The 25,373-nt window shown below is 53.0% G+C and overlaps 8 protein-coding genes across 8 annotated transcripts; 3 read left to right on the top strand and 5 right to left on the bottom strand.

The window, feature by feature from the left end:
- Positions 1-222: 222 nt before the first annotated feature.
- Positions 223-1,371, top strand: J4E93_007172 (uncharacterized protein; the record flags this gene model as incomplete). Its single annotated transcript, XM_049345082.1, has 1 exon — positions 223-1,371. The coding sequence occupies one exon, from the start codon at positions 223-225 to the stop codon at positions 1,369-1,371; it is 1,149 nt and encodes a 382-aa protein (XP_049198007.1).
- A 527-nt stretch (positions 1,372-1,898) lies between these two features.
- On the bottom strand, positions 1,899-4,018 carry J4E93_007171 (uncharacterized protein; the record flags this gene model as incomplete). Its single annotated transcript, XM_049345081.1, has 4 exons — positions 1,899-2,151; positions 2,320-2,465; positions 2,521-2,546; positions 3,676-4,018. 4 exons carry the CDS (start codon positions 4,016-4,018, stop codon positions 1,899-1,901), a joined length of 768 nt encoding a protein of 255 aa, XP_049198006.1.
- Positions 4,019-5,394: 1,376 nt separating this feature from the next.
- On the top strand, positions 5,395-6,466 carry J4E93_007170 (uncharacterized protein; the record flags this gene model as incomplete). Its single annotated transcript, XM_049345080.1, is given in 2 exon segments — positions 5,395-5,930; positions 5,950-6,466. The coding sequence occupies 2 exon segments, from the start codon at positions 5,395-5,397 to the stop codon at positions 6,464-6,466; spliced, it is 1,053 nt and encodes a 350-aa protein (XP_049198005.1).
- Positions 6,467-9,955: 3,489 nt separating this feature from the next.
- J4E93_007169 (uncharacterized protein) lies at positions 9,956-12,304 on the bottom strand (the record flags this gene model as incomplete). The annotated part of the gene is made up of 2 exons (XM_049345079.1): positions 9,956-12,004; positions 12,296-12,304. The coding sequence occupies 2 exons, from the start codon at positions 12,302-12,304 to the stop codon at positions 9,956-9,958; spliced, it is 2,058 nt and encodes a 685-aa protein (XP_049198004.1).
- Positions 12,305-14,327: 2,023 nt separating this feature from the next.
- J4E93_007168 (uncharacterized protein) lies at positions 14,328-16,149 on the bottom strand (the record flags this gene model as incomplete). The annotated part of the gene is made up of 2 exons (XM_049345078.1): positions 14,328-16,025; positions 16,123-16,149. The coding sequence occupies 2 exons, from the start codon at positions 16,147-16,149 to the stop codon at positions 14,328-14,330; spliced, it is 1,725 nt and encodes a 574-aa protein (XP_049198003.1).
- An 832-nt stretch (positions 16,150-16,981) lies between these two features.
- On the top strand, positions 16,982-17,921 carry J4E93_007167 (uncharacterized protein; the record flags this gene model as incomplete). The annotated part of the gene is made up of 2 exons (XM_049345077.1): positions 16,982-17,343; positions 17,405-17,921. 2 exons carry the CDS (start codon positions 16,982-16,984, stop codon positions 17,919-17,921), a joined length of 879 nt encoding a protein of 292 aa, XP_049198002.1.
- Positions 17,922-19,202: 1,281 nt separating this feature from the next.
- On the bottom strand, positions 19,203-20,881 carry J4E93_007166 (uncharacterized protein; the record flags this gene model as incomplete). Its single annotated transcript, XM_049345076.1, has 2 exons — positions 19,203-20,602; positions 20,854-20,881. The coding sequence occupies 2 exons, from the start codon at positions 20,879-20,881 to the stop codon at positions 19,203-19,205; spliced, it is 1,428 nt and encodes a 475-aa protein (XP_049198001.1).
- A 2,978-nt stretch (positions 20,882-23,859) lies between these two features.
- J4E93_007165 (uncharacterized protein) lies at positions 23,860-24,453 on the bottom strand (the record flags this gene model as incomplete). Its single annotated transcript, XM_049345075.1, has 1 exon — positions 23,860-24,453. The coding sequence occupies one exon, from the start codon at positions 24,451-24,453 to the stop codon at positions 23,860-23,862; it is 594 nt and encodes a 197-aa protein (XP_049198000.1).
- Between the last annotated feature and the right edge of the window lie 920 nt (positions 24,454-25,373).

Here is a 25,373-nt window from a genome sequence, read left to right as displayed (position 1 = left end):
CCCACACGCGCGCCCCGCACCCCAGGAGCATCGTCGGCAATCCAGCCCTGCACTGTCGACGAGACGCTGTTTAGTAGGGTGACTGTCCACACGGCCAAGTGCACTGAGTGCGACCAGCGGAATATGGATACCATGCGCCGTTGTCCTGGCTGTACATTCCAGGTCTGTCAGCCGTGCTATGAGAAACGGGTGAAGAATAATAAAGGTCTTCTTCATGGTAATATGGCGACGCCAGGTGCGGCTGGGGTTGGCGCTGGTACTACTCCTGCGGGTAGGACGGTGAGGCGTAAGCCCGCGCCGAGCAGCACACCCGTACGTGAGAGTGAAGAGAAGAAAGAAGACGAGGTCAAGGAAGAGGAGGAAGTGGTTGAGTCCGCGCCGAAGGAGACTACTGCGTCTGCCCAGAAGTCGTCGGCGAAGAAGCGCTCGATCAGGAAGAAGCCGGTTGTTCTCGACAGTGAGGTCGACGAGCTATCTTCCGAAGACGACTTCGAGCCAGACGATCACTCACCCACACCCAGCAAGAAGCGCAAGACCGAACTCACCTTCGCCGAGAGCGCCCTCGCTACCGCTACTCGGACACCGCCTGCCACACGCGCGACTCGACGATCCACCACCGCTCCAACCTACCAAGATCCACCATCCCCGCACTCAGACCCCGTCGACGGCAGTGTGCGCAGTGGCGGTAGGTCAAACGGCTACCTAGGCGGCGAGTACAAGGGCGATCCAGACCTCTACGACGCTGCCATCGCACCATACGACGAGCCGTTGTTGAGTCGCCAGAACCCCGTCCTGTCGAACCCTGCCTCGAGGATCCCCGATATCATCAAGCGAGGTGGTGTACCGAGGCCACAAGGCGAGACGTACAAGTACATCCAGAAGCATCTGCGTGAGAAAATGGGATTAGAGCAGGCAGACGAGACAGCTGGAGAAGAGACTGTGGCGTCCTTGGCTGAGCAGAGCGTAAGTAATGAGTATAGAGCTGTGATTGACACTGAGAAAGCTGACCCATCGAAAAAGACCGACGAACAGCACGCTAACGAATGCACCGTCGGCGCTTTCGTAGAGCAAATGGCAACAAAGTACCTCAACGCCGACACCATGGACGGAGACGACAACAAAGCTCTCTTCAACGCCATGGAGAGCGCCGCGTTGGTCTGGGGCAAGAAGACGTTCAAGAAGCTTGACCCGGAGAAGCAGCAAGTGGTACAACCAGGCTTGAAACTGCGTCTTGACTTCATCGATGCGGAGTTTCGGGAGGAGTTGGCCAAGTTGATGGATGAGCGCGCTGGCAGTATGCTGGCGGAGTTGGGTGTGGGTGATGAGAAGCCTGCGGCTGGTCCTCCGGACCTGTTGTTCAAGGCTGTTTAGGGTAGGTGATGGCGGTGGTGGTGTTGCATTGGTCCGAGCGATGATTGCTTGGGCCTGCTTCTTGTATTGATAGATCTTCAGCGATAGACAGAGTTGTCGGGACTTTCATCAGTCCATTCACATGGGTAGCGAGTCGGCATTGGTTGGCTTCGTCTGGCCAGCTTGGCATTTGCCTAGGATAGCGAAGTACTATCGTAGGAGCTTGTATCTAGAAACCAATTGCATCGGATGTGTAATGAAGAAGGTCGTGCCTCGTATGCTGGCATTGCCAGACCAGCTCTTGAGAGCCATGAACGAAAGGAGACGAGGAGACGTTCGATGCAGACATGATTATTCTACTTGAGAAACGTACGTAAACGACCTCCTTTCGAGGCGTAGGAACAACAAAAGGAAAAAATTATGGGTATCCGTAATGGCGCTGATGCAATGCAGAATGCGACAAACAATGAAAAGTTCTCCTAGCCTCAATTGAAACCCCCTACAGGGTCGCAGGACATCGCCGTCCTCGAAACCCTCGGTGTAGGCATCTACCGCTGACCGAACTGAATCGTCAGCTTTCCCTTAGCTGGCTTGATCTGCTCCAGCTCATCCTCGCCCTGGTTGCCCATGGCGTTCTCGAGCCATGTCATCTCGTCGTCATCGTCGTTGCCGGCGGAGGAAGGGCGCTGGCTTCGTATCGACTTGAAGCGCTCGTTGAAGAGGTGTGCGTATTCGTCGTTCTTGGAGGGCTGTTCGGTGACTTCGGGGAGGGCGCTCGGTTGGGAGACGGGGATTAGTTGTCTGCAGAGGATTAGTATGGTATCGTGCATTGGGGAACGTCCAGGGGACTTTGTGGCCTGTAACTTGGAAGGTACGGGCTCCTTTGAGGGAAGGGACGGGCGCCTTCGTGGGAAGGTGCAGACCCTTATGCAAGAAGGAACGGCCATGGATGAGGAAGGTGGCACTCACTCATTTGTCTCGGCGCATATACGCTCTAGGTTCTCTCGCTGACGTCGAAGCTCCTCCGGGTCTGGCTGGGGCGCGTTGTGGGTGCTGCTGGCGGTACCATAGTTGGGCTGGTACTGATCTCCGAGTAGGTGCGAGGCGTCCGAGTTCTGTGGGAGAGCGTAAGTACTTGTATGGCGCAGTAGTATCTCCCCAGGCACTTACATCAGACTCAGAAGTCCTTCGCCCTCCTAGGCACGACGAGCAGATACCCATCGAATGGGCGCGACGGTGGCTGGTGGAAGTGGTGGAGCTGTATACGCGCTAGTATGAGCGGGTGTCTATGGTCTATACGGAAAGAACGAGAAGGTGACGAGCGACTACACGGGGCATGCTGTATAGCCCGTAGAGAAGAAGCTGGCGCAGTTGTCGAAGTTCACGAGCGATGCTTCCTTGAGTTGTGATGATCGGCGCCGGCAATCTCCGGGGTCTTGGCGGGCAAGGAGCCGCATCGTCACTTGGGCATCTACGCATCTTTCGTTCTTTCCTTCACAAGCTTTGCGCGCCATTCGGCTTCATTTGTTATAATGCTGTTACATTTTATCTACAAACAGATAATTTGTTACTTGTTCTTCGTCGTATAGCAAGCCTCTTTCCCATACAATACAGTCCTTGCGCTTTGGAATCGAAATGTCATCTCGACCCTCTATATACAGCAAAATATCAACATCGCAACGACATCCTTGCTATACAATTTCATAACATGAGCGCATCTCATGTCTGACACCAACAGGATACCTGAATCGCCCTGTTCGTATCTCTTTATCGCCCAAATCCGGAGAACAGTCTCCCGCGCTTTGTTCCTTGAGCACATCGCGCTGCTCATTGTGAACTGAAGATTGGTGTGAACCAATGTCACCCGTTGTTCCTTCCAACCCGTCTGAAAGACTTATTACGCTGCCCCACCTCATACAAGGGACAACTGAACAGGCCTGCGGACTACATCAAGACAAAGACCTGCTAAGTGTGTGACCCAACGTCAACGTAGGCTCCAGGGTGTTCGGCTTTTTCCTAGACTGGCGTGGCCCTAAGGATTTGGTGGTTGACGAGGCCTTGTTGACGAACGAGGCTGACGGTCGCGCTCGCGCATGTTTCTCGGGCCCGTGGGTGGATTGAATTCGCTGTCCCTCGTACCATTCCCAGCCCGTGGTTGTTGAGGCTGCGCTGGCCGTGTCCGTTTGTGATTAGCCTGCACAGTCGCTGGTGGTGGTGGTGGTGGTGGCGGCGGCGGCGTCCTTGTCGTACTAACGTCTCCGGCACCGGCGCGCGCGATAGGAGCTGTGTTACGCCCATCCGGTGCTGTCTGAGCCCGAGGCGGACGGGTGTTTGCGTCCGTGTCGTCGGTGGGTGGCTTCGGCTTGTGTTGAGCCTCGAGAGCCGCGATTCTCTTTTCGAAGCCTACATGCAAAGATTGCTCCGCTGTCCGTAACCTACTCAGCGCATCGATATCGAAGCCGATAGTCTTTGGAACCAAAGCGATCCTTCCGGCAGCCGATCCAGGAGATGCCGTGAGAAACTCGTGCAGTTTCATCAAACGGTAGTATTCCTCGGGAGCGAGCCAGCCCCAGATGTAGACATTTGGTGGAACCTTGGCCCTTGATATCTCGCCAGCGAAGACATGAGTTGTTGGCTTGAGCATTCTGGAGTGTCCCCTTCGCGTCATTTGGAGCTGGGCGTGCGGACTGTTGTTTCCCCCAGGTCCGTTCGGGTCGTCTTTGGTCGCCATCCCCATGTACTTTGCGCGTTCCGACTCCGATATCCAAGGCACTTCTAAGCCGCGATCGCCGACGCTGCGACAATACCAGCCGGTGACGTAAGTAGGTTCAACTCGGCAAACCACAAAAGGGACGTCTTCTTTAATGTATATCAGTCCTTGCGAAGACAGAGTGAACTTCTCTCCAACTTTCGCATCAGGGTCAGACGAAAAATCGCAGTGTCGAACGGAAATCACAGTTCCGGTTTGAAGTAGCTTCGTCAGATCTTCCTGACACGTATCCTGGGGCTGGCCATACTTCAGTCCCCATTGAAAGCTTGTGTTCTTGCTGTGATCTATCACAGTGTAGGCTATGCCGGGAGCTGAAGACAGGCGTAGCAGATCTGGAGTGCGATCGGATGGATCTGGAGTCCGCTTGGTGGAATCTGAATTGCGCTTGGTGGAATCTGGATTGCGTTTGGGGTGAGCTGGAGTACGCTCAGGGGAGGGCGATTGTTTCTGGTGGGCATCGCGACCTCGAGCATGCTCGTTCCTGGAAGGTCGATCGCCTTCTCTGGCTGGGTGTTCCCGCCGCGGCCGAGAAGGTTTACCTTTCCGGGCTCGTTTTGCAACCCTGGATGGGCTCCTAGGATGGCCTTGATCTCGGTCACGAGAGCGCGTGCGTGAGCGTGATCGTTTTTGACCACGAGGAGGCTCATCTGGTTCGCCATGTTTAGAGGGCTCATCGCCTTGTCCGTCGCGGCCGCGGTGATCTTGCTCCTCCGCGCGATTGTCATCGTGCTCTTCGGCCGGTCTACGATCATTGCGTAAATCGTATGGTGACGCTTTGGCAACCTCCTGTGGAACCTGTGCACGTTCGAGGCCCGGAGGCTGCTTTGGGGTTTGGCTCCCGCGAGGCATGGAGGTCAATCCCTTTCAATTGTTGAGGCGAGGTTGAAAGGTCCAGGCGAGTTGAGGTGCCCATGGAGTGGTAGCGACTGTAATTCCAGAGGGGGCGCTGTTGAAATAGGGGCAGGCATCGTGGTTGTCTTGGCCTCAGTGAATGTCGAAAGTCGTTGCATCTGCTAGTCGCAGGCTGAGGTACGTGCCCAGTGGTGTTGTGTATGCTCAAGCCAGTCTAGTCTCGCAATCTCTCTGACAGAGCTGGGCTGTCGAGAGCTAGCGAGTGTGAAAGGCCGTTGTCTAAATGAAAGAATAATGATGTCTTTGTTGTAGTCGCACTACGTTTACCGAATCCGGATGTACGTGGATCTGTAAGCCTCCTTTGTTTGAGCCTATATCATCACGACTCGTTTTGCCATCATGCTATCTAGAAACCTGCCAAGATGGAGCCTAATCACCTTTTTTATCATGACTGGGACCCCGAATATCATGCCAATCAATTGAAAGGCATATATCGTCGCTGGACGTCGAAAGACAGAGAGAGGATAGAATGCACTGATGGGTCAGCACATTTCCTACGCGTTCAAGACAGGCGAGAGTCGCCTGATGCGTTGGTTCTGTCCAGACCACTGGCGGAAAAGATACGCAAAGCTTTATGCATCGCTCACCAATACTGGAGAACTCCCGAAAGCGTAGCTGATGAAGACAAGGGCCGGTTCGAGGCTGAAGCCAGAACCGAGGCTTGGGAGGAAGAGTTGGAACACCTGATAGAAGTTATGAAAAAGAAGGTTAAAAAGACAGGACAAGCAACTGATCAGGAAAGATATAAGCTGCAAGACCTTTTGGAAGAGCGGAAGAAGTGTCATAGGACGAAGAACTACTACCAGTATTACCGTCGCTTGGCTGAAGACTCGGTAAAGTTAGGCAAGGAGAGATGGATAAATGCTTGGTATGCCGTGCAACAAGAACTCGATCGCGTGTGGGTGCGTGATGGTCAGATCGATAAGTATGACCCTGATCGAGCATCTAGCCGGGGTGGTTCAGTACCAAGACAACGAGAGCGGCGTAGTCGCTCAAGATCCCGGGATGGAAGACATAGACGCTCACACCGCGGGCAGAGGCGAGAGGCTAGATCGCAAAGTACACATCATGCCCAACGTTCTCGGGCTGAGTCTCGGTCTAGGTCTACTTCTCGACCGCGAAGACAAGACAACAGGTCCAGGCATCGTAGAAGAGAGCCTCATACCCATGACCACGGAAGGCAGGAACGATCGAGTGGGCGAAGTCGTGGACAATCTCGTTATCGATCTCAGTCCCGCTCACGGTCGCAAAGGCATGATCGTAGACAACACCATGGACAACACCATGACCGAGCTCAATCCGAGCATCCACACGATGGTCTTGCGAGTCCGCGCTCGCCGGCTTCGTCTCATTCCCATGCTCAGAGTGGTCCGGAATTGTGGCGTGTGGCGGAATCCAATTGCGATACATGCGACATCACCCCAGCCCGTCTAGGATTTACAGCGAAACCGGCACTTGACTGGAAGAGACCAGATAGCTATCGAGAAGAAGATAGCCAGATCTCTGAACGCGACGTTGTGCCATCAGCAATCATGGCAGATGACGTCGAGCAATCATTTAGTGATGTAAGCATCGACGACAGCGTCGAAGCATTGGCAGCCCAAGATATTAAAACCTCCGTACCATTGTCGCAACAGGCTCAGGACTTCAAAGCTGGCCTGAGACAATTAGCGCTAGAGTACAACAAGAGAGAGACGCCATCTCCGAAGCCGACCGAACCGTGTGAAGGCTTGCCTCATCGCCCCAGTGGCGTTAAGCGGAAGAGGGACGATTGTGAACCGAGTGAAAGGAAGACTCGGAAGGTAGTTGAACACCAAAAGGGTGGGAGTGAATACTCGACGCGTGAAGTTCCGACTGTCGGGTGGGCTCAGGAAGAGCCGCGTGTGCAGGCAGTCGCGGGAGGGACTCCAGAGTCCATGAGAATGTCGATACGTGACTTTTTCAATCCGTATCAAAGCCGTGGCGAGAGTTTGTGTTAGATTTAGATAGATGATTGGATGCGAATAGCGGTCTAAACCCCAGACGAGTCTTCTCTGTTTTTCCCACGCGTGTTGGAGACACGGCGCAGCAGGAGCGATCACAAGTGGGAGGCGCGAATGTGAGCTTATTTCTACCTTTTGCTATAACTTGCGCCTTCTTTGCGCGAATTCATTGATTCGGTTGCTTTCTAAATAGAGTGCGTGTTGATGGAGTTGTGGCGCGTTGGAGTTGGGACGAATAACTGGTTGTGATGTTTGGGTGGCTCGAAACGCGCGCCGGCTCAACTCGCGGCCCGGCACCATGATTTCTTGGCGTCCACGGGTCCCTTCTCAAGGGTCTGATCTTCACGCCACCACAGTGTCGCTAGACATCTTTCACATCTCATTGCAAGCGTGTGAGCGAAAGCATGAGTGTCGCAAGGACGATCGCTCCAACTCGCACCATATCGATCCAGAAAAGGCTGGTAACGCAATTGTCCTTGACGACACTCACGCCTAGACGTTCACTTTCATCTACGCTTGCACGGCCTTCTCTGCGCAGTTCGTCGATGGATTGGTCTACACATAGTTGCGATATTGATGCTGAACCTTTGCATCGTTACAAAAGGGGTGGCTATCATCCCGTTCACCTGGGCGATCGTTTAAGCAATGGCAGATACAAAGTCCTGCACAAATTAGGCTGGGGTGGATACTCGACTGTCTGGGCTGCGCGCGATATTAGGTTCCGCTTTCTACGAAACATCGACGACTTGAGCTGAGATGCTGCCAGGGACCAAACGTATGTCGCTTTAAAGATATCGGTATCTGAGACAACCCATGAGAATCGAGAGGCTGCAGTCTTGCGTGCAACAGCTGTGGCGCAATCGAGTCAGCCTGGCTACCAGCATCTCATGACAATGAAAGATTGTTTCCATATCAGTGGTCCAAATGGAACGCATGAGTGCCTGGTGCTAGAGCTGTTAGGACCGAGTGTGGCCGATTACCTCGACGCGCATTTCATGGAAAGGCCTCCCGGAAAGCTTGCAAAGATGATTGCGAAACAAGCCTTGCTTGGTTTGTGCTTCCTTCACGAGCGGGGAATTACGCATGCAGGTACAGTGTGACACCGGTGTTCATAGCATCTCTGCTCATCGTCCTCAGATCTGCACACCCGCAACCTAGCATTCACGATCCCTTCGCTGCAAAACTTGCGAGAAGAAGATTTCCTCCGGAAATTTGGACAGCCCGAAACTGGCACAGTGCAAAGAAAAGATGGCCAGCCAATAGGACCTAATATGCCTCGATATCTTGTCAGACCCACTTCCTACACCATGAATATGAAGTCATCCTCCAGCTCGATCAAAATCATTGATTTTGGTCAATCGTTCTTACGCGATGAGTGTCCTGGCGCCCTGCGCACTCCACTTCCCGTTCGCGCCCCGGAGATTATCTTCAAAGATAAGGTGGATTATCGAGTAGATCTTTGGAGTATGGGTTGTTTGGTGAGTCCGACTTCTGCCATGCAAGCCCTAGAGCGTCTCGATGGATATCTGACAAGGTAGCAAGCTTTTCGAGCTCATTGTCGGACAACCGCCGTTTGACAGCTTCATGATAACGCCTGCAGGCCTTGTCCGTCAAATGCTTGAGACAGTCAGCGACGATTTGCCGGATCGTTGGAAGATGGATTGGTATGCCATGGAAAAGACATTGGATGACAGCGATCCCACTAGCTCACTTCAAGAATGGTTGGAGGAAATGTACTTTGATGGGGAAAGGCGCGAGGATATGAGCCGAGAAGACATTTTGCGAGTCGGCGCACTCATCGGCAGCATGCTACGAATGGAGCCATCCGCTAGGGCATCAGCGAAAGAGGTTGTTCAGGATGCTTGGTTCCGGAAGGAGTAGCAGGTCGCAGCGTGATGCACGCAAAGCGCCCAGCAGCTGCGACCATCGGAAGCGATAATGAGAGGCATGGCGCAGCGTGTCATCGTTCCCAAGTAATCGTATGTAATGGCAGACAATTGATACAATCATTTTGATATGCATCTAACTCCAATCGAAGAATTGGAGAAAGAGAACATGATGATTGCAAGGCTATGAGTGATGTCATGACACGTGTTTGGTGTCTCCGTGCCCCTCGTTTTTGGATTAGCCCCAGGCGATCATGTCGGACGTCTCGCATCTCCGCCCCTCGACACCTTTTTCCTCTTATTATATCAAAATCGAAACGGCTATCGCACAGTCTTTCGTTCTTCAGATGGTTATCAATCCCTCTGCGCCTCAATTCTCGTCGCAAGCGACATGTTCGGACACAAGCACACGAGAACACGTCTTTATTAGGACTTTCGTGCCCCAAGTCCGCCGCGCCATTAGAGTCCGAAGACTTCACTTATCCTGTGTTACAGCCTTCGCGAATCAATGAGGACCACGACTCGAGATGCGGCGAGACCTACAATTTCGTTGTGATCAGCACGCGACAGCTGTCGGCCCATGTTGCGGCCGCAGCGATTAGGCTCGTCGGACCATCGTCAACGCAGTTATCATACGAACAGCGAGGATTGACCAAGGCTATCACGTTGCGATACCCCTGTTAAAGCTCGCATATACTACACTTTGAACAACGAGGTCACTTAACGTAGGGGTCTTGCAGTCAGGAAATCACACAAAGAATCACGCGGACATCGTCTCGTCCCTCGGTCTTTGAGGAACTTCGATATCAAAAGCTTGAACAAAGCACATCGCGCCATCGAGAATTCTACACTTCATTGTTCTATACGATTTACAATGAACAAGGCCTCGTTTTATATTTCGGCGGTAACAAGCCCATTTCCTCAATTGAAGCTCAGTGTAACGTACATCGAGAACACCTCTTGAGATGAGATACCGACATCGACCCATTCACGCGCTCCGAATCCGGATACCAGGGGACAAAGAGGCTTCTTCGTACGAGAGGCCTCTTGTACTCTCAACCATAGTTGAGTAAATCTCCATTCTGGTACTCGCCACCCTGCTCATGCCTGCCACGGCCACCATCGTCCTCGTAGTGTTCACGCTCGCGATTGCGGTTGTCGTCGTGATTGCGCGGCTCAGGATTCTGGTACGCGCCACCCTCTTCATTTCGGTCATGGCCACGGTCGTCCTCGTAGTTCTCACGCTCGGGATTATGGTTGTCGTCGTGCTCGCGCGACGCATAGTTGTGGTAAACGTGAGGCTGATATCGCCCATCTTGCATCACGTTGTTCACGGGATGGAACACAGGCCGAGTATGGACATGATCGCCGAGACGCGTCTCAGCAGGGCGATCGTCTTGATGGCGGCGCGGATGCTGACCTCCGTAGTTTTCTGGTCGGTAGTGACGGTCATCGCGAGATCGTGCTCGACGATGGTCGTCCCTTGGACGGGGTGAACGACTACGGGTACGCGGACGCGGATGCGAATCTGGACGGGTCCGGCCATAGGCGTCACGCTGATCCTGACGGCCCCTATCTTGTCCTCGATCACCGGGCCGGCGTTGTTGTCCATATCCTTGATACGGGTTGCGAGTACGCTGAGCTCTAGTTGTGCGCTGAGCATCCCAATTGGGCTCTACACTCGCCTTGTAGTCTGGAAAAAGATGGCGCGGATTGTGTTTCGCCTTCTTAAACTCGCTCTCCCTCGGTGGGTGGATAGGCGGAGCAAATCCGCGAAGTCCTTCACATACTGCTTGATGACATATGCCCTGAGGCACCGGAGCGATGTCGGCATCCTTGTTGAAATGCGCTTTGCGAAGGTAGTCTAACATGGCAAGTGCGTCGCCCGATAGACGGCCAGCATAGATCCATCCCCAAGGCATGGTTGTGATTGACTGCACTTCGACCACATCGATGTGGCAAAGCGAGCTGATGGCCATACAATTGTCCCATTGATCTCCTACCAGAACTCGGGCGTTGCCGTGGGGGCCGTCATTCCCAGGCTGGTTGTCTGGTAGCGATTCGTCAAGCAGTCGAAGATTCTTCCATTTCTGACGATCGGGAATCTTTTCCAGCCCACTGAACTGTCTGCAGCGACCGTAGACGACATGTAGCATGTCTGAATCAGCATCTACGACTACTTGAAGTCGAAAAGCTGTCAAGATGGGACCATAGTTGGTTGGTGCGGATTTGTCTCCAAGTTCTTGGTGTCTATCAGCAACCCACTCGTTGGTGACTGCCCAGAACAGATCGCCCTTGCGTAAGAAGGTTCCAAGCGGTCGTCGGACTTGTCTAGGAACGCTGTTGGCGCGCTGGGAAAGGACAAGAGCTGTAAAGCCAGCGAATCCAGGAAAGAGGACGGTCAAGATGTTGCCCATGTCTAGTCCAAGGCCCCCACGCCTGACGATACCTCCATCTGATTCTGGTCGACGCGCTGCGTACTGGAAAAAGTCTTGTAGGACTTGAATGAAGCGATTTTTCCCTTCATGGGTGGACATGTCAACAGGTGGAATGGGCTCGTCTTGGGCAAGCAGGAAGCTTTCGAAAAGCCGATGTGCTAGACTGTTACCCAGACGAGGTCGCGGGCCGGTCGGTGGAGTGCTGGCGACATATCTACCAGTTTCATGGAGCAGTGCGGTCTGGTCTTGGGGAATGGCGACTAAGCTACGCTCTTCTTGACGAGATAGTGGAGGAGCTGTGTTGGTACCCGGACGAGACTGAAGCTCGGGTGGCGAAGGGCTGGTTGTTTGCCTACCATGCGGGCGTGTAGGTTGCTCTCGCGAGCTAGCAGCAGGCTCGCGCTCTTCTTGAGGAAACTCCGAAGGTGTATGATAACCGTCTTGGCTATCAACACTCGCTTCGCGTGCTTCTTGTTGTGGTCGTGGGGAAGGGGCGTGAATAGGCTGCGGAACGCGCTCGATGTCTTGTTCAGGTTGCGGGGGAGGGCTGGCCGGGCTCAGTGTCGAGCTTTCTCCATCGGTGGCTACCACGTCCTCGAGTTCGAACTCCGCGACTTTCTCATCGTCGCGTTGCTCAAAGGCCTTGGGCCGTGCCCCTCGCGATGCCTGTGGGCTATCTTTGTCTGTTTTGATTAGTGAAGTGCTGAAATATGTAGGGATATGAAGCCTTGCCTGGACGACGGTGACGATCCGCCATGTTCAGCGGATTTGAATCGTGTAAGCGGCCTGTGTATATGCAATGCTCGAAGTGGTTGTGATAGTTTGGTTGAGAGCTTGGTTGTCTAGAAAGGTCTTTCCGAGAAGGAACAGTGAAATGCGGAGTTGATGTAGTGGATTGCGGTGCACTGACTCTCGGTGGGTGCATCAGCAGGGCGAGCTCTGTGCTCCCATAAAGACCCAATTCATTGTAGTCAGCGCGTTTCTGACGTAGTGCAAAATTGGCAGGACTTGACCCGCGTAATGGGTCAGTGAATTCTGCATGGTCGGCGTGTAGTTGTGTCTGCTGCCGCTTAGATGGAACAGATCGAATGGAGATTCGCATTTGATACACCTGGTGGGTTTCGAAGGCTTTGAGTTTATCTAAGTCTCGCTTCCGAGCTTCAAGTGGTAGCTAGATCGTGGTGTATCAGGTCCTCTCGAAAAGGGAAGCAACGTCAACACAAGAGCGGGTGGTAGCCAATCAGATTGCGCAGTCATACCTATAGAGTGTTCCAATTGAATCTTCTGATCATTGCGTGGCTGGTCGGACGAACGAAACCTTTGTTTTAAAATCACAAAGCGGCATCGTGGTCAAAGAAACTTGCTAGCTTTGTCGTTGTACTTAAAAGTCCGGAAGCTTCGCGCATCTTGTCGAGTTCACGTTCACCTCCCAAGAAAACCAGAGTCATGTACGACAACGCAGAATTAGAGACGACACACTCGGAACAAGCATGTCGGAATTGGATTCATCCGACGGCACATGTCTCGACATCGAACAGTGCGCGACCGCGACTTAAGAGAGTACGAGACGGTAGGCGCGAAACTTGGGCATTAGTTCTAACCGGAGAGCTCGAGGGAAAGATTGAGACGGCTCTTGCGTTGGGACGTAGTTATATCCAGGGAGTTAAGAACGTCAAGAAATGGAAGCACGAATTGCTCTTGAAGCAAGCGGACAACGCCGGATCTTTGGAGGCCGTCACGCATCGCCTGAACGTCAAGCGACTAGAGATACAGCCAAACAAAGAGCCGACTGAGTTGCAAAAGAAAATATTGACGAGCCTAGCCCAAGGTGTCGAGCGACTGAAAGCCAACCAAGTTGTCTATGATGGAACCATTGCAACGTATGATAGCAAAGTCGCACGCGGCTTGGATAGGTGGCGGAAGGCTTGGACTGACGTAGACAAGATTCTAGCCAAAGTATGGACAGATGCAGGGCGGTTAGTGGTGGACGGCGAGTCGGATGCGGACGACGAAAGGCCACATAGAGCGACTGAGTCAAAGAACGAAGTCGGGCGAAACGGAGGCCAGGCGACTATACCTGGCGACCACGTGCCATTAGCTGCACCGGAAGCAGAGCCCGCCCGACAAAGGCAGACAGGAGGGCGAAGAAGCGAAATCTCAGAATGGCAAAACAGTGTCCAAGCCCAAAGCCCCACGAACCTCGACAAAGGGAAAGGTGTAAATACTCATCACAGGCATCCCACAGGACGACCCTATAACAATGGGGATCTTCAAACATCTTCGAGCTTGTCCCAACACTCTAGTGAGCATCCGCGAAGATCGTATCGGGCATATTCGTCGCGCCCGCCGCCGCCGCCGCCCCCACCACCGCGTCATGGCCACGATGTCTCCATGCCCCGCCATGCGCGACAACAAGCGGATGATCATGAAGCGCATCGCGAATTACGGAACCGAAGTCGATCAAGCAGTCCAGCACGAGAACGAGGTACATCTAGAGACGCACCAGGATATCGGGAACGTAATCACCGCGAAAGTCAGCAGCACAGGACTCGCGAGGAAAGCGCCCGGAGGATAAGAAGTCGAAACCCTCCTGAAGACGACACGAGGGGCTGTGGTAGATAGGGTGCTTTGTGAGAAGTTTGCTAGTGGGCATCTTGTGAAACATCGTGTAGTAGGGCAGTGTCGTTACCTTGTTAATGTTGAGCAATCGCGGGTCATGTGGCGTTCTGGAAAGTGCCGTTAACGTGAAGAGACATTCTGACATGACTTGAGGAGTTACATTATCGATGAATGCAAGCTGCGTTGCATCGTATCGTGACTGGTTGGACGGTAGTCCGTTCACATGCTACCGAAACCAGATAGTGTAAAGAAAACAATAACCCCTAGCTATCCCATGCTGCGCAATCAATAGAATGATCGCATCGTGAAAACCTGCACCAAACCCTGCGACCCCCTGTCTCCAGATCTCGATCAACGATTGCTAAGACAGCTAAGAGCCTCCATCGCCACCTTTCCTTTCCGGGCTAAATGATGAGTTCGAGACAGGCTGGTTGATGTTTAACGATTGGTTTTGCTCTGTCACGTTGAGGACGGGGTTGACCATTGCTCCACTGTGAGTCTGATTCAGAACTTGTGCCATAGCCGGCTGGTTGGTGATTGAACCGGTCTGGAGCTTCATGTTAGCATGAGAAAGAGCTTCCCGTAGACCTGTGGCTGTGGTATCGGCCTTTTCGCCCGCAGAGTTTCGACCTTCCCTCACCGCAACCGGAGCTTGTGCTTGCTGCTGCGAATGTGATGCCGGGCTGTCACGGGGTTGAGACATGACTTGAGATGGATTGACCTTTTTGGAGGACTGGTCTCGAGACTGATCAACCGAAGACTTGGCTTCTCCTGCTTGGGGAACTGATGCCGAGTACGCGGAGCTGAATGTGCTTGACTCTCGTATAAGATCCGTGGAATCTTTCTTGGAAGGATGAGTGCGTAATTGACCGAACAAATGTTCACGCCTCTGTGCATTGTGTGGACGAGGCATATCACCCGGAAGATGATGGTTCGCCTGTCGAAGGCCGCTCTTGACCGCATCCACATTCATACCTTTTGGACGTACGAAGACTTCCCCGTCTGGACTGTGTGCATTGGCTTTCAGTCCCATGAGCAGGTCGCGACTGTCCTCATCAAGTAGTCCCAGAGGTTTCATGCCCTCGCTAGGAATGTGTGGTACTGCATCTACTGCGGAGAAGTGGGCGTTCTTATCGACGTTCCAGTGATTGTAACCTCTGACCCGTCTATAGGTCAGCGACTCGTGTGGTGTGCCGTTCGTCTTGAGTAGCCCATTTTGTGGCAGCGGCCCGTGCACACTGTCGTGAAGATGCAGGTGCATCCAAAGGTCGTCTTTGTGTAGATGTGAAAGCCCGTTTCCACCATTGAGTCGGCCAACTGTCGTCCACATATTTGCCGGAGTCACTTTTGTAACAATATGTAAACGGAAGGCAACACAAACCATTCCTTGTGAGCTTGGAGCGGCTTTCTCACCAGGTTCCAGGGTTTGGTCAGCCGCAAACTCTACCACCCGATCCCAGAATGTGTCTCCAACGGCGAAGTAATCGGTGTAATAGAGAACAATTGGCTTGGGAATACTATTGGCGTAGGGCGACGAGATGATGGTAAGTATGCCCTCACGCCCGAGCGAGGAATCCACCAAACTTGCAAGCCCTAAGACCTCAACGCCGAGAACCCCCATGGAACGGACCTCGGTTACGCAAGGAACAAGCATCTTAAGCACTTCTCGTAACTTGTCCGCGATGGTCTTAGAGGCAGAGCTACTATCAGTTGGGGACTTGTCTTTGGTAGATGCAACAATCTGACCAGTGACTGCTGCAAGGTTCGTCATGATCTGCTTGATGTCTGGGGCTGGTCCGCCGAGGGGGGTTGAAGGTGGTGTCGGCTGATCGACAGGTGTAGTTGAGCTTTGTGGCGCGCTATGGGTCTTGGTGCGAACTCTTTTTCCGTCTTCGTCAGGAGTGTGTTCGTGTGGACGCTTCTTGGTACTTGGTTGAAGCCCAAGTTCAATGGTCTCGTTGGTCGGCTTTGACTCGGTGTTGCCTGCGCGGCGAGCGTATCTGGTCCAAACGTCATCGACGTGCAGCAGATCTGACGCGTTTACGGCATGATCACCACCGTCGTCGGCCTGCGCTGAGTTAGCTACTTGCAGATATCTACTTTATAGACCTTTATGTCGTGAAGGTTAAAGCACACCCGATGGCCCAAGCAGAATATCTACGTACCGAAGACTCAGTTTCGTGTGGCTCCATAGTAGCTGCAGAATGCACTACTGGAATCGAGTCGAGCGCGCACTGCGCAGTGCAGGCGGGACAGGGGAAGGGTTGGTCGTCGGATAGTGTGGTCTGCAGAATGGTCGGGGTAGGTCGAACTATCTGCTCGGAGTCGGCGCAGTTGTTGATGCGAAAGTAAGGCGTGTGAGTAGACGTGGGCAGCACTTTGGTCTTCCTAGAGTGGAGCACGAAGCAGTTGCAGTTCACATTTGTCCAAGCGCAACGTCAGATCGCAATCTAGCCTGCAGCGCGGCCAATTTAGGAAGACCAAGTGACGCTACAGTCTCGAGTGAAGATTGTGTAGTATTCGCTGGCTGCACAACCTCAGAAGAATTGGACCTCTTGGGTTAGTCCCAACAGTCGCTCCATCTCAAGTACGCGGTACCCAGTGCTGGTGTAGATCCAGTCCTAAATTTTCCTTGACGCCTGCACGTCGACCTTTCAGAATCCATATATGAGATCGACTTACAGACTTGAAAGGACATCCTCCAATGCGCACGTTCGTCATAAGCAGTCCAGTCCAAGACTAGACACTCAATGAAAGCAGGTTTCGCCTTGTGCATTTTCCTTTGTCTGCTTCTTTGACATATCAGTATCGTATATAAAACGTAATTGCAACCTTGCTTTCGTCCAAGAAAACTTCATCCTCGGTAACGATTGCACGCCATCTTTCATAGAGCCCGAAAATACTTGCAAAATGCCTTACCACGCAGGTCATCCACCTGTAAAAGAAGAACGGATTGTCGCCAGTTGGACGGCACCAAATGGGGCCCGTAGTTACGAAGGAGCACGTACAAAGTTGACCGAAACCATGAATGGTGAACAAAGCGTCCTTGTTCTGACACTGTCCGGCGAGCTAGCGACGAAAATCCAAAAAGCACTTTCCATGGGCCGACAGCATAGATTATCCGCTCAATACACCAAAGCCAAAATAAAGGAGCTCGAAACAGAGAGACTGGACAATGCGGGTTTGGTGGAAGCTCTCGAATTTGAGCTGCAACACAAGAAGAAGGAGATTGATCAGTCTCTTGTTATGAGCGAGAAGCAAAGAAAAGAGCTTAATACTTTGGCTCAAGACCTTCATCGTATGCGCGCTAATCATGGTGTCATTGAGCGTAATCTGGTCTACCTAGGTGAAGGCGACGTAGAAGAGGTGGGACGATGGAGAGATGCGTGGTTTGAAGTAGACAGGCTGCTAGACGTGGTATGGATGGAAGCTGGAATACTGAAGCAGTATGAAAGCACCGGTGGAGATCGAACCGAGAGACCTGCAGCGGCACCTGGCCATCGATCCGGAAGGGAAATGGACTTGGCTGGCGGACAGGAGTCGGCTCGCGACGATGGGACGAATGGCAGGGGCCGCGGGGGACGAAGAGATCGTTCTCAGTCAAGACGTAGAAGGCGGACGGAAAATGAGCCACGTGGAAGATGCAGACGTCAAGACGGGACGCGAGTTGTGGACGACAGCGATGAGCTTGACCAGCGAAACGGTAGCTCCGATCAAGAAGACAGAAATCGCCATAGGCGTAGTCCGTCTGCTGACAGCAAAACAAGGGAGGAACGAACCTTACGAATCGAACGGCTTGTTAGGCAAGAACGTGAGGATTTTGAACGCGGAAGAAGAAGCAGCTCTCGACTACGCTCGCGACAAGCTTCAGCTCGACGAGGAGAAACCAGACAAAGAAGGAGGGATTCTCCCAGGCAGAGAAGTCCAAGTCGAAGTCGGAGTCGATCACCCTCCTTGGATGTGAATCGAGAGAGACGCCATGTCAGAAGAGGCGGAGAATATCGCGACCGCGAAGATATGGACCAAGATAACCGTTATCGAGTCGGCGGCGAACGCAGGCGTTCCTCACGAGAGCACCGTAGATAAGCCATCCAAAGTTTGAGCAGCTGCTATCTGAGAGGCGAAGCCGACCGTAAACTACGCTGAAGGCTCAGACGGTGACAGATACCGGCTTTGGTCCATAGGTGAGGAGAATCGACACCAGCAGATTCCTACGCAAGCAGAGGCCAGGTGATAAGCCCCAAGACACGAAGCTCGTAAGGGTATACGATGCGTAATTCGTGCATCATGTACGACGCAAACTGTCAAGCGCGGCAGAAGCTCATCGCCGTGTGTCCACCGAATGCACTTCCGGGTAGCGCTCTCATCGATTATGGTGCGGTACGCAGATCGAAACCGAGCGATGGAGTCCCTTGTTCTCATCCACGAAACTCGACATTAGTGTGAGAATGACCCAAGACGATCATAGGACGGCGTGGAGCGTGAGCGAAGTGTCGGATTAGGAATTGACCATCATGCCGGTAGGTGATAGCAAGGTCTCCTGGGCGAGATCAGCATAAGTTTAGGACGACTTGGGATGACAGCTTTACACCATGTACGTAGCAAGTTAGGCCACCGAATCGGAATGAGCGGAAGAACTATGTCTTAGCTCGAGGTTCTGCATGGGCGCGATGCTGGTCTCCAGGAGACTTTCGATGCAAGCGGGCGTCTGTGCCGGGCGCGCAAACTTGTGGTTCTTCGTCTCCTTATGGCGTTCATAATTTACAGAAGGAAGTCATCGCATCCGATCAGAGACATGAGAAACCAGTGAAGTAGGGCTGCTGCTGTGAAGGAAGGGTGCCGAGGTGTAGTGACAGTGCGAGTGGTGAAAGAATGCTGGACTCTCGCTTACGCGTGACTTTCGCGTCATGGCCCGTGCACTGACGTCACCAACGGCTCTTCTCCGCCCGATCTCCACACTCAAGCAAACAACTTAGCAATCACTCACGAGAACATTAGATGGCATCTTCCATTAGCAACAATAATACTTTACACAAATCCGACCAGCTTGGCTCCCACAGTTTTGGAAAGCTCATATCAGCTAAGTCTGCCTTCATGTAGGGTATGTACGACGAGCGCACTGAGACGAAGTGCTCGAAACATCTCACCTTGCCCATCTTCCGACAAATTCCTCCATCTCCGCTTCTCCGTGTGCCGTCGCGCGTTCTCCTCGCCAAGACCCTCCAGGTAGCAATGAATTGCACCACTAGGAGCGATCGTAATAACCACCAAGGCCACGCGATCCGGGAGGACCTTCGTCGTTGTTCTTGCGGTCAGTCCGGCCTGTAGACTCCCGGCTGTAATAGTTGGGGCTAATGTACACACTACCGCCCCTGATGTCTTCAACAGCATTGTTCCAGGACTGATCAACTTTTGCGGTGTGGTCCCCGCGAGGGGCATCAGCCTTGCTTCGGTCAACGTCGTCATATTGGACGGCCCTCTTTCCCTGGGTCGGTCGCGGTCGAGAGCTCCTAGTATCCGAACCACGAGGGCGCTGTGGCCGATCTTTCTCGTGAGATGCGGTGTTTGAGTAGCCACGATCCTTTCGAGATGAATCCCGGTGGTCTCGACCTCGTCGATCATCAGAGCGGCGGCGATGATCGGAACGCCTACGATCGTTGTCGGACTCGTCGTCATCCGGATGATGTTGAGGAGTCCCAGTTCGACGAGGGGGTGGCCGGCGGTCAGGTCGTGGATACGCTGCGAGGCCCATGGCGTTACGGCCGTCGTCTATAGCATCCCAGTTCATTGAGTCATAGAGTCCGTGATTCATTTTGTCGTTTCGCTGCGATGTTATCACTCGGTTTCCAATCGTCTCCAGAAGAGTGACACTGGCTTCATCGAGATATCCGGCGAAATCCCAGTCTTCCGTAAGTGTGCATCGACTGATCGCGCCTGCAAGCACGTATGACATATCCGAGATGCGAACTGGCTTCGTGGCCTGGCTTGTGTCCACCTTGAGAACACCGTGAGGGCCATGGTTAACGGGGTCTCGGTCGCGAGCATCAGCTACACGCAGCCACTGCCAGTATGTATCCGGCGGTATGGACGGAGCGTGGAGCCCTCGCTTACCGTGAGTCTCCACACACGTAGTCAGAAACTCGTTGTCGCCTACAATGGCGCGAACGATGTGCAAGCGCCGTTTTGTGGTAATCTTTCCCAGTGCAGAACCAGCGGCGTTGTCTCCGAGGGGAGTATCTTCTTCGTGAGAATAACCCACTGCTCGCTCCCAAAATGCCATACCGACCTTGACTCGATGCTCAAGAGGCATCTGGGGTGCACGCGGGATGCCCACGGCTGATTTGCTGAACATCATGAATACGCGGTCGTGGAATGCTGGGTTCAGATGGACAGCAAGGCCCTTGATCACCGCACCAAGTTTAGTAGAGGTGAATAAAACATTGCGCCGCAGTATCTCGGCGATGTCTTCCGTCATGAGGTCGCTGAATCTGCCAGTCAAGATGGCGCTCGGGTCACCCTCAACTTCAGTATCGCTGAGATCGTAGAACTCCTCGTCGAAGTCATCAGAGGGGCCAGTAGTCACTTCCGTGTGTTTGCGCTTTTTCGAGACATCGGGCGTAGTTCCAAACGCGGGGATAGCAGGGGCTATATCATCCTTCAATACATTAGCTTTGCTCGCGAGGTTAAATATATTGCTTTGACGGAAAAGAGATTCGTGAGCGAAGCTGGGTTGATGCTCAGGGGAGCTTTTGTTGATAGTGGCGAGATGTCATCGTACCTCGTCATAGTTGAGTTGGGGTGTCGCAGGCTGGTACGATTGAACCAGGGGAAGTTTCGATGCACTGAAACCTGAAAGCATGTCAGCGACATTGAGAGAGGAATGTAGTATATCGTACCTTGTCCGCGCCCGTCCGGATCAGTCATCTTGGAAGTTCTGGTCTTGTGTACTATGATTACAAGAGTAAACAGATAGCGCTAGCAGAGTGGGGTGGTATCGAGCAAAGGGCAAGCACTTGACTTATATACCCCCAGAGGAGTTGGAGCCTAAACCAGGGAATGAATTTTGAGAGGCCGAAAGGCTTCGTGGTGCCAAGCCTGCACCGTGACCTTGACGCCATCGGAAGTGAGGAAATTGCGCACGGTCCCAGGATAGTGTTGAGAACCTCCGGATGACGTTGAATGACAAAAAACGCTGTACATGGAACATGGTTACGTCCATATCAAGGTGGCCAAGAATGTGAGTTCACGTCCTTTGTTGAGCGACAGTACTTGTGTTATTTGTTTGACTACACGCCTTCCTCAGCTTTATAAGTCGTTTGGGCCTCCCAGGTCTCAGCCCGCAATGAGCCTGCTAGTGCAGAATTATCAGTTGTTACTCACTCGGACAAATTGATGAATGGCGCAGGCGCAGACGTTATCCGAGCTTGCGCGTGCGAAATGAGAGGAGCAGTCGCATCTGAGTATCAAAACCCTGCTGCGACTGCAAGAGTCATCCAAGTCCAAGAGGCAGACGACGATCTGAGGAAGGCCTCCGCTGTCACATTGTCCAAGAAGCTGGCTGGAGGGCTGCACTTGCATCTCCACACTAACTGTCTGTCGTTCAACATCCACCAACTCACCTACCATATACCATTACACCGATACATGTCAAGATGTCGCATGAACTGCCACATCCAGAGACGTCGTCTGAGAAGGCCTGCAAGCAATGGGCGACGACGGCGATTAACCAATTAACCTTCTGCAATCAACCCAAGGTGGGTGACATAGTCCTTCAACAAGATCAAGATCAGGTTAAGGCCTTGGTCTTTTCCAGACAGCTTGCAGCTAGCATACAGCGAGCGCTTTGTCTTGGGAGAAGCTTCCGAAAGTTCGAAAGCGAAGCTCAGGTTCATCGACAGCGATTCGAGACGCAGGGTCAAGATGCTGCTGGCATAGCTGAGTCCACTGACTTTCGGTTACAACTCAAGAAGAAAGAACTGGAACAAGCCGGGACTGCTAGCGACAGACAAGCGGAAGAGTTGGATGATCTATGGCAACAGTTGATGCGGAGCCGAAACAACCAGGGGATCATCCTCAATAACAAATCAATGCTAGAAGACGAACTCAATGCAAAGCGAAATGCGTGGCGCGACGCTTGGCTCGTCGTTGACCGCATGCTAGATCCGGTGTTGATAGAATCCAGGTTCCTCAAGCCATATCCTGAGCCGCGGAAAGGGGACGCTATCATCACGCGAGCAACAAGAAGACGTCATGAAGATGGTAGATCCCAGGCCAATGCTGCCGGTGTTGATCGTCAAAGTGATACAACAGACCGACCGCAAAAGCGGGCAAGAGTTATGGCGGACGTGTCTGGAAAGCAGCAGGCTGCCAACATAGCGGAACTTCTATACAGAAAGTATCGGGATAACTTTGATGATAAGTTGGCAAAGGCTAGATCAAAGAGCGGAGACAATGCTAGACCAAGAGGGTCTGCATCCGTAGCAGCAGACGACGAAAATGAAGCTAAAGCTCGCGATGACTTCCGTCAGGACATTTGGATTACAAAAGCGCAAGAGCTGGGCAGGGCGTGGGAACAAAAACGGGATGACCTGAAGTCCGCGCAACTACGTGCTGTCGAAGTGCTCCCGGAACTTGAGAGCAGCCTATCCATACGGTCCAGTTACTTTAATGTTACCGAGGATGGGGTCTGGAGATCCGGAGAATCAGCAAGGTTGAAGCTGATGAAAGCTTGTCAAGGCTGGCGTCAGATCGCGGCAAGCGAGGGTCTTGGGAGTGACGTAGGCCACTCTGTGACCAGCCCGAATAACATGAGGGATAGCATCTATAAATACTCGGTAAGGCCCCAGGAAAGCGGTTCTCGAGGGATGATTGAGTACAGGGCAGCGCCCTATACCAAGCGTGGTCAACAGTCTCCCCGTAACTCTGAGGAAGCAAGGCAAGCTAGACTGCCGGTCTGGCGTAGTGAGCTCAGACCCTCAGAGGTAGGACTATCGCCACTTGAGGGCTTTCGACGTGCCGGGATGAGACCAAAGTCTACCACGAAAGGGAAGGCACAGAGCAGCTTGCACTTGCGTCGAGAGGCGCCCCAGACCAACGTACATGATCGCGACCACCATGGCTACCGCCAGTATAGTTCCTCAGCCAGCGAGCAAAGCTCACATCGAAATCGAGCTCCTCGAACCGCATCGTATTCACGTGAGGCTGCTGAAGCATCGAGGCGGCATAGCCGTGGAAGAAGGGAGGATGTCGATACGCCTAGTAATAATCGGTCGAGCGATCGAGGAGCCAGTCGGTATACAGGCAGGTCCAATAAAGACAGTATTCGAGGACGCTCAAACGTGCCGCATGGAAAAGAACGCCAGCGGGATATCAGGAAGCATGCGGCGGCCGCAGCGAAAGAGCGTTTGCGTGGAAGTCGACCTCTGGGACGCGAGAGACGAACAGCGATGGAGATTTTGAGCATGAGGCCGCGGCGACCATGAAGGTGGTACTGGTTTGCGGTCAGTCTGGACGGAACGACCTACGCGTGCCGTTCGAAACGACCTACGCGTGCCGTTCGAAACGGGGCGGTGACATCATAGCAGTATCGTATTTCGACATCTCGCAAGAACCATGAGTACACTCGCGGCCTTCAAATATGGTGTGCTGTCAAGGAATAGTCGTGATGTTGCGCATTGTTGCTCACGAGAGACCAGGTGAGGGTTGGAGCGTCCACAACCTTGTGCGCTGAAGCTTGAGACGCGTCGAGCGCTAGCGCGGCGGCACGGCTGAGTCAGCAAGAGTTTGGCGTTACCGCCCAGCACTGAAGCATCTTGACATCCTGAACGGAAGATGCATAACTGGATGAAGCTGTTGTGAGCTTTTATTTACAGGTAAAAACCACCGCTGCGTCCTTACTCTTTCTATAGCTCATCCTTTTCTTCCTTCCACCCATCGCCCACTCCTCGCATCCATTGGACCCCAGCCAACTTCAAACCCTTCTTCTCCGCCAACTGCTCTGCTCTAAAACTTCTTCTCTCAACGAACTCCTCTCCTCCAACATCCGCTTTCTCTACAGTCTCGCCTGCCTTCTCCTCAAATAGAAGAAAGAGGTACCGATGTGGCCCGCTCTCATCCTTCGGTCCAGGTGCCAGATACTGCGTGAGCGTCTTTCCTCTCGCGGTGATGTCGTCTGGTGAGGTGGTCGCTGATGGAGAGGGAATAGAGGTAACGACCCAGTGGCGCCAGTAGCCAAACTTTGGGTCGTCCGGTGTAGGCGCATCGGGGTCGATCATCATGAATGTGAAGCTCGCGGCTGAAGATGTTGGCGGAGACGAGATGGAGATGATGGGTTGCTCTTTGACCTGGCTCACACGAGCGAGACTTCCATGTTCTGGAGTAAGCCCGGAGGGGAACTTGATGCTGAGGTCCAGAGCTGGGGTGAAAGACTCGGGGATGATGGCGGAGGGAAGTAGGTTGGCGCTTTTCAGCGATTCGACGAGAGCTTTGGCGGCCATTTTGGGACTTGAAACTGCCAGAAGACGAGCGTGGTGAATCGTAAGTAGATGATTGTGATCAATCTAAGAGTAGATGCGCTGGTATAGGTGGTTTTGTTGCGTGGCCGTGATGGTCAAGGTCTATTGGTGGATAAACCCAGCTCTCGCTTGGTTCTCCGCTTGAGGCTCCGCTCTTGCACTTGGCGACCTTATAGAGCATAGATTCGGGGTGTAATAGACGATAGCGAAGCCCGGTGACGTTGGTAAGGCCGTCTACGACCCGAAGCACGCGAACGGTTAGTTAGCTTTGTGAGCACTATGACGGGCTATCACTCAGATAGACATGTCTTGCGTTCTACTCGGGGTGGGCCTTTGAACTTTCGGCTTCAGAGCTGGTATGAAGCTCTGGACATGCCTGAAAGCAGCCGCTCCCCATAGATACTATGAGACAAGCACTGTGATGTCTTTCATTCTGCCATGCACGGGTTGGATGCGAAGGAAAGAACATTCAGAAGGCCGGTACGTCGGGCCAGTATAGCGACTTCGTATGATACCAGGGTAGATTGAAGATGAGTAAACCTTTGCAGAAAGAAGCCAAATCCTATTGCTGATGGGTGTTGATGTACTGAGTTCGTGAGTATAGCGGTGTTCAAAGACGCGCCCTGTTCAATGCTTTGAGGCCAGCGTTCAGTATCGATAAGGGAATGCGCTAATTGGATTCAGGCTTAGTCCCGCCCCGCTTCTTGCCCTTCCATGATAGAAAACACCAACTCAGACACCTGTTTTTCTTTGGCAGCATGCGAATCAGCTCGTCTGAATTCTCTGAATACTCCGTCTTTTGCTCTTGAGACATCGTGCATCCGACGTCGTGCATTCCAAGGTTGCATGCGACAGCTCATCCATCGCTCCATCCCGCCATGCCTGCTGCGCCGCGTGCCTGG

Source organism: Alternaria ventricosa, assembly GCF_023758065.1.
Source record: "Alternaria ventricosa strain BMP 2768 chromosome Unknown scaffold_12, whole genome shotgun sequence".
Lineage (NCBI taxonomy): Eukaryota > Fungi > Ascomycota > Dothideomycetes > Pleosporales > Pleosporaceae > Alternaria > Alternaria ventricosa.
This window is presented reverse-complemented; position numbering and strand designations above follow the sequence as displayed.